We start from the raw sequence: 8,260 nt of genomic DNA, 5'->3' as shown, positions 1-8,260 counted from the left end.
CAAAAACAAAGGCTATTCGTGTGATGGCAAAGTGAGTGCCATTTTTTGGTAGGTGGGGCAGAGATGATGGCGAGGAAAAAAATGGGATGGAGCAGTAATGTTGACATTGTGACCTGCACTGCTCTGCCAGCAGGGGGCACATTCTGTCAAGGAGCTGACACAGTAGCGGGGCTCTGGGTGTGAACTGGCGCCAGCAGGCTCCTTTGCTGGAGAGCCAGTGCTGTCAAACAGCTCCCACGTGGTGAGCACAGAGCCTTTATCTCATTGGTGCCACCTGCCAAGGCAGGAAAGGAACGCCTGGCCATTTGGAGAGAGCTGGATGGTGATACAATGACCACTATAAATGTGAGCCGGGCTGGCTAGGGGTGGCCAGGGAAGGACAAAGGCAACTGCAGGGTAAGAGGGGTCACCTTCTAAGATGGAGAAGTTCAAGGCTGCGATGTTGCTGGGGAGTGTTGGCGATGCACTGGGCTATGGAAACGTGTGCAGAGAGAACAGTGTTTTAGGTTCAATCCAAGAGGAGCTGCATAAGACCGGCGGACTGGACAGCCTCGTGCTCTCGCCCAGAAAGTGGCCAGTGAGTGACAACACCATCATGCACATGGCAACCGCTGAGGCCCTCACCACAGGTAGGACTGGCTGGCATACATTCCACGTGTGTTGGGGTAGAAAGGCTGGTGCACGGCTGCCTGTGTTGATAGCAAAACAGTACCAGAACCTCAGGTGGTGCGGCGGCGCCCTGTTACCTGACACTGCGCTGAAGGTGGTGGTTTAATATTCACCCAAGCCCGGGGGCCTGATGGGAAGCAGCTCGCATTTCTCCTGTGTGGCTTTGGGGGTTGGGGGGGGGGAAGGACAGCAGATAATTAAGCTCCAGATTCTAAACTTTGGCTTATTTCTGCTGCTGCCCAAGCAAGCCCTGGGATCTGCTCCGGTGGGATAAGGTGCAGCACAGGTTCTCAGTGCAGAGGACAAGGCGTCTTGTTCTAAGTCTGTTCCAGAAGAGTGCGGCATCCGGCTTCAACTTTGGACCCACTGAGATAGCACTGTGTTGGGGTGGCACCTCAGCTCCAAATAACTAAGGCTGAACTATCTGTATGAGCGATTCGACTTGGGCATTGCTTACGAGTAAATAAGAGTTTTGGACACAGGAGAATAAAGTTAGTCTGTTCACTAAGGAGGAGGCCAGTGCCAAGATCAAGTGTCACATGGATCTCAGAGGCATATACAGACACCCCATGTCTCTCCTAGACGCCATGTGTCTTCCTGCAGGTCTAATATTGCCATCGCTGCAAAATTAGGACCTGAGGGCAGCAACTGAGCCAATAGGTGTCACTTATGCATTCCTCATTCCGTTCATCTGTTGTGAACGTGCTCAGCTTAGTTCTGCGCTCACTGTATAGGAATGCCACCAATGTCATGTCCCGAAATAGAGTTGAAGCACACTGATAAGATATGGTGTCCCAGCTTGTTAAAAACGGTGAAGTATCTTTCTGGGTGTACACAACTATGGAATCCAAGTATTTATGGATTCTGCCATTGTTGTATATGAATATAATTAACTAGCCCCTAAATAACTAGGAAAAATAAAGCTCACAGGTAAGGTACAGTGCCACACTTTGGGAAATGGTGAATCATCTTTTCAAGTTTCAGAAATTATGAGTTCCAAGTATTTATTTCTTCTGATTTTTTTAGGCATACTTATATGTGCCTTTGTGGCCAATAGTATAGCTCAGAGCCCACCACAGTGCACAGCCTCTGGAGAACATGACATTTGAAACAAAATGGCAGTCGGTACTTATTCTTTTTTTTTTTTTTTTTAGATTTATTTATTTTGTATACATTGTTTTCTGCTTGTAGGCCGGAAGAGGGCATCAGGTTACGTTATAGATGGTTGTGACTCACCATGTGGTTGCTGGGACTTGAACTCAGGACCTTTGGAAGAGCAGGAGGTGCTCTTAACCGCTGAGCCATCTCTCCTGCCCCAGTACTTATTCTTGATGTTTGCTTCCTTGAGGCTGCATATATGCCAGTGCACAGCTAAGTGTCATAAAGGGCCTTGTGTGTGCCTATTTCTGCTGGGTGCTCTGTGAGTGCAGACTGCTAGGCATGTGTCTGGTTCTGGGGTTTCCTTGGTGAGCCCCTGCCAAGAAAGGTCCTGTGTAATGACACCGTGTGCTTGGGCTTAGATCAGTGGACAGCAGTCCATTCAAGAGGGGGTATGTGCATTTAGGTTTGGGTGCAGCGTTGGGCCTTTTTGATTTTGTATTTAGGGGGAAAAGTGAGTTCCCTGCCAGTCACTAGGTTAACCAAGCATCGGTTGCTATGCTGTGCCCTGTCATAGCCTCTCACTGTAGCTCATGAAAAAATACTCATTGACCACCCGTTTTGGTGAGCCTCTAGACACATGGTTCTCAGTCTGTGGGTTGAGACCCCTCTGGAAATGACCCTCTCATCGGGGTCACCTAAAACCATCAGAAAACACAGATGTTTACATTATAATTCACAAAAGTAGCAAAATCACAGTTACGAGGTAACAATGAAATAGTTTTATGGTTGGGGGCCACCACACCATGAGGAACTGTATTCAAGGTCACAGCGTTAGGAAAGTTGAGAACCGCTGTCCTAAACACTAAGCATGTTTCATCTGCTCGCTCTAAGCCAAGGCTCTATCTTTAAACAGCCCAGGTCTTAACAGCTGTAGTCCCCTATAGGGGGCCTTGGAGACATGTCACCAATGGGAGGCACAGCTCCTTGCAGCAAATGCACATAAGGAGCTGTCCTACCTGCCTTACGTGCACCATTCCAAGACCATGTCACCGTCACATTCTGAAGGGTGGCTTTAGTGTTTCCATGGGGTGGCTGAGTGACTCACTCAGTGCTCTGCAGCCATGTGACAGCACATCCAGGCAACCTGGCCACGGGCTGTGTTCTTATGTCCCCTGTCTCTTGCCCAAGGTCAAGGTGGCCCCAGGATTATTTGCTGTGGTGTTTGGATGCTCTATAGCCTGCTCCCTGGACTGGAACCACTCTTGGCAACTGTCACCCATGATTCCATCACCCAGTAATGGCTATGTGGTCCATAAGCCACAGCTCATTCAGGGCCAGCATGTGGCGTTCAGGACGCAAGAACAGAAACAAGGACAGGGCCTGGTCTGACGATCTACAAGACATGTCAGTAGTGAGGCTGCGCCTGGGACCTCACTCAGGAGTGCAACGACAAAGGAAGCTTCATCTTGTTGCTGGGCAAGTGTCTAATGACCATGGGCTTTCCTACCACGCCTTGAGCATGGCTCATTTCAGTGCCATTTGGTCTGGGCTCAGGTACGAAGCTCCACATTCCTGTTGGCTGCTGCTGAGCCTAGGCAACTGGTGAGGTGCTCACATCCCTGTGCCTTAAAATCCTTGGGGCTGAGCTGGGCACTGGTAGTGCACCCCCTTTAATCCCAGCACTCAGAGAGGCAGAGCTAGGCTATCTCTGTGAGTTCGAGGCCTGGCTGGTCTACAAAGCAGGTCTAGGACAGCCAGTGCTCCACAGAGAGACCCTGTCTCAAAAAACCATAAAACAAACAAACAAAAGCCTCTTGGAGCTGTGGGGAGTCAAGCAGGCTGGGGTCCCTGCCTCTGGAGGGTAAACGGTCTGGCTGACTATTGACTGTCAGAGGCAGGAGAGGGCTGGCAGGAAATGCCTCAGTGCTCAGCCTGAAGGGGACTTGAGACCAGCAGAAAAAGGGTGGTGCCAGAGCTGCCCCTTGTCCCTCAGGGGTTAGAGTTAGGGTCGAGTTGGAGCAGACACACAGGTCGGAGCTAGGATGAGTGAGAGCGGATGCAAACTGTGCTGGCTAGTTTTTCTAAAGTGACTTATTCTTTAGGAGGACGGACCAGGGAGGTAGAGAGAGACAGAGTGGTCGAAAGGGTCAGCAGATCAGGCGGGCTTGTTGCTTGTTTACATCCCAACCTAAAAGGACGAGGACTGAGGCTGCTGGGTTTTCTATGGACCTTTTACTTGAAAAAAGCTTTGTTTCAGTTGGAGGCAGAGATTTGTGGTATCTGATCTTATAATAATTGTTTTAGAGGGCTTGGGGAGGCCTGTGCTGCCAGGACAGAGGAAGAAACTGCCGTCTGTAAGCAGATAGCACCTGTAAACCAGTGCCAGATGCCAGAGCTCAGCAACAGCCTGGCCTTGTGCTCAGGCCCCACCTCCCAGCAGGGGTTCACAGGCAGACACAGCTAATTTTATTCCTGTCCGGTTGCCACAAGAAGCCTGGCCTAGACATAAGGCGCTCCCTCCTCCAAAAAAAAAAAAAAAAAAAACGTTCCCCCTATCGTTTCTCCTGACCCAGTTCATAGCTAGGCATGAGGCCAGAGGGGAGAAGGTAGGCTTGCCTCTTCTAGGCACCCAGAGGGCAGGGCAGGAGAAGGGCGCTTTCCCCAGGAGCTCACAAAGGCTTGGTCCCCATTAGGGAAGCAGTTCTGTCAATCACGTCATTCCACTTGGCAACAAGGGACTCTTTGACCTGCCCCTCTCTGCAGCAGGTAGTCACCAGGCTCTGGACCTCACTGACTGTGCATATGTGACCTTTGTCCACCAAGCTGCGGATTAATTTAGTGACCAAAAATCTCTGGCTTTGCCATCAAAAACCCATCATAAAACGATGGCTGCTCTAGAGCATGTGAGGGAGAGGTGGGCCATGCACTGTGCTGGCCAAGGGGAGGTGTGCTGTATGGACTAGCTCTTTCCATCCCCTTTGCCCCATGATCTTCAAGGATGCAGCCCATTCCGTTCCCCGAATGCATTTCATTGGACCAAGGGCACATTTGGCAACAGCAGCCGTTCAGAACCTGGGCTTCCCAAGGTGGTGGGTGGGAGCTGGCACTCAGAGGAATCACCCTGTGCGGTGGGCGTACCCTAGACTCTCAGGACACCAGAATAGGAGGACTGCAAGCTGAAGGTCTAACTTCAGCCAGCCAGCAGGGAAGCCACCAAACTTCCTTCTCTTCCCCATCGATGGGGCCTATTCCCACACGCACCGCCTCACATGTGTGCTGTCCTCACTGACATCTGTCCCCTGCCCCTTCCTCCACAGACTACTGGTGCCTAGATGACCTGTACCGTGAGATGGTAAAATGCTACGTGAGGCGGTGGAGAGACTTTCAGAACGTCGGCCAGACCCTTCTACTCTTGAGGGCTGCTCCCAGCTGAAGCCAGATAACTACCTCCTCGCCTGGCATACTCCCTTCAATGAAAAGGGTCGAACCTTTCCTATTCACAGAACTGCCATTAGGGGCCCCCCGCGGGGTTGGGGGTGCTGGCAGCCTGCCCTGATGCTCAGCTGCCAGCATCAGATCCTTTAGTGAGCATCCGCTTGCGGGCTTCCCTGCTTGCTTAAGAGTCTGTCAGAGATGCTGTCCGCAGGACATCAGGCTTCCCTCAGAAGGCTTCTTCTTAACTCCAGTTTCCTTTAAGGAATGTTTTCCACCGCCTTTCCTTAAGGCTTGTATTTAGCTAAGGAGAAGTGCAGTCTGTGTTCACACCTCCAGTGTTCTATGCTGAGTCCTCTAGGTGGCCCAGGCTCCAAGCCGTAGAGCCTCTCTTCCTCTTGTGCCGGGCCTGTCTCCTGGTACCTTTCTTTATAATACTGTATTTACTCAGAAGGGAGCAGAGTGGACACGGGCGGGCGCCACAGCTGTCAGCTCCCTCCCCAGCCCCATCAATCTGGGGACCTGGGCTCACTCTTCCCAAACAGAAGAGAAAGTAGCTACCGCCTAGGGTGTCTCTGAACTGAAGGGCACAAGAGCAGCTGAGCTGTGGCGGGACCAGGTCAGACTCTCTGATATCCAAGAGAGGCCAAGAAAGAACAACCCAGGTACAATAGAAGGCACAGTGCGAGAGGTGTAGATTTTACCAGCAGGGGAGATGTTTAACAGATAAATGTGTCACTACCAAGAATAGCAGTTTAAGCAGGTACAGCAGGACTACTGTTCTATTTTCATTTCTGCTACCATGATAAAATACTCTAGCTAATGCTGGGCGGTTGTGGTGGTGCATGCCTTTAATCCAGCACTCAGCAGGCAGAGGCAGGCAGATCTCTGAGTTCGAGGCCAGCCTGGTCTACAGAATGAGTTCCAGGATAGCCAAGGCTACACAGAGAAACCCTGTCTTGAAAACCCAAAATAATGATGATGATGACAACACCACCCTGGCTAAAAGCAATTTAGAGGGAGGGGAAGTTATTTATTTATTATGGCTCTAGGTTACAGACCATTGTTATGGAGAACTCAAGGCAAGAACTTCAACCAGCAGGTCACATCACATCCACAGTGGAGAACAAAGAGAAATGAACGCATGCTCGGTCACTTGCTTGCTTGCTTGCGCTCAGTTTGATTTCTCCAGCATTAAATGTTCAGGACCCTCTGACTAGGAATGGTGCTACCCACAGTGGACTGGGGCTTCTTACATCACTTAACTTAATTAAGATGCCTATCCCCCCCCCCCCCCCGACACAGAGATGCCCATACACCAACCCAATGTAGACAGTCCTTCGTTGAGACTCTTTCTAGGTTATTCTAGATTGTGTCACATTGACAATGGAAACTGGCCATCACAGCTACCAAGAAGGCCTTAGGGCCATCACTGTGGTGACATACAGAGCTTCCTGCTAGGCAAGGCAAAAGCGATACAGACCCTTGATGGCGAAATCCAGGATTATATGGCAAAATTATTTAATGAAAATACCTTTTGATCTGACATCCTAGTTCTAAAGTCTTAAAGACCCACATGACAACATACTAAAGCAAATGCACAGAAACATGCATGAGGATGACACACGACAACATACTAAGCAAACATGCAAAAACATGCACAAAGATGACTTTCACATCATCATTGTATTAGCAAAAGGCTGGAAGCAGCTTGGTGTTCCTCAGTAAGAGGTTGGGAATGTTAATTATATAATCCATATGGCAGAATGCTAAGTAGCTATTTGAAAGAATAGAGTAGACCCGTGTGTCAAGATGTAAAAACTCTATGCTGTATATTGGTGGGGAAAAAAGCAAGATTCCAACTTCCTCTACAGCTACATCTATGGAAAGGATGTGCATGGGAGGGAGATCATGGAGTGTGCATACAGGAAAGTGCTCCAAGAACAGCCCAGAGCCTTCATGGCAGAAATAAATAATATTAGTGCTTTGATGCTTGAAAGTGCAGCACATACATGAAGTGCCCAAGGAGGCCAGAAGAGGACACATGCCAGTTATAACTTAATGACACTGGGGTTTTTTTGTTTGTTTGTTTTTGGTTTTGTTTTTGTTTTGTTGTTTTGTTTTGTTAGGACAGAGTTTCTCTATGTAGCCCTGGCTGTCCTAGACTCGCTTTGTAGACCAGGCTGGCCTCAAACTCACAGCAATCCGCCTGCCTCTGCCTCCCGAGTGCTGGGATTAAAGGCATGCGCCCACCACGCTTGGCTCTAATGACACCTTTTTAAAGAGAAAATTGCCAGAAAAGGTAGCTACATAATAAGACTCTGTTTCCAAAAAAGGAAGGAAAAGAAAAGCGAGGTGGTGGTGGGGGCCGGGGGGGGGGGGGAAGCCGGCACATCTGACTCGATGCTGTTTCTGCCCCAGTAGAGGTACATTGTGAGACTGTCCGTTCTCAGGGGCTAACTAACTCCACTTTCTTGCAACCCGCCCCACAGATCTCTTTCCTCCTGTCCAGGATTTGGGTGGCTTATTCATTGTTCACTCACCCAATGATATTCTAATGATGGGTTGTTACATAAGCTTCATACTTCAGACATGAGTGCCAGACTCCCACAGGTTACGGAGGCAATCTGAATCCAGGCGTCTATCCTCCCTGTAGGGTCAGGATTTGGCGCTGCCACTAAGCAATGTGCATTGGAATGCGGTACTGGAAGCCAGAGCGGCTGGAGACCCTCATTGAAGTCAGCATTGAGTGTGGGAGAATGACCCACAACCATCCCACAGGTAAAGTGGTGCTGGGCGGGTGCAGGTCCTGTGCGGCTCGTGTTCTACTTGGAAACAGAGTCGGTGTTAAGTGTGGTTATGTTGAAGAAGCATGCAAGGGGGAAAGTTCTCACTGTTGAAATATCATTCTTGTCAGAACAAAAGAAAAGAGAGGTATAGCTCGTGAGGGGAAACTGGGCTGCAGGCTAATGAGGGGTTAGAGTCAGGTCTGTCAGCAGATGCCCTTCTTCTTGGCCTGGCCTAAGCTGCTTAGTCTCTGTGTCCTTTAGCATTTCTG

The 8,260-nt window shown here is 49.8% G+C and overlaps 1 protein-coding gene across 1 annotated transcript in view; it reads left to right on the top strand.

The window, feature by feature from the left end:
- The first annotated feature begins 244 nt into the window (after nucleotides 1-244).
- The window catches only part of LOC127186204 (uncharacterized), a 32,084-nt gene continuing 24,068 nt past the window's right edge, over nucleotides 245-8,260 (top strand). The window contains 5 exon segments of the mRNA XM_051142665.1: nucleotides 245-629; nucleotides 5,088-5,132; nucleotides 5,135-5,251; nucleotides 7,859-7,882; nucleotides 7,885-7,983. Coding sequence (XP_050998622.1) covers nucleotides 419-629; nucleotides 5,088-5,132; nucleotides 5,135-5,251; nucleotides 7,859-7,882; nucleotides 7,885-7,983 — 496 coding nt within the window. The 5' untranslated portion in view covers nucleotides 245-418.

This window comes from Acomys russatus, unplaced genomic scaffold, assembly GCF_903995435.1.
Source record: "Acomys russatus unplaced genomic scaffold, mAcoRus1.1, whole genome shotgun sequence".
Lineage (NCBI taxonomy): Eukaryota > Metazoa > Chordata > Mammalia > Rodentia > Muridae > Acomys > Acomys russatus.
This window is presented reverse-complemented; position numbering and strand designations above follow the sequence as displayed.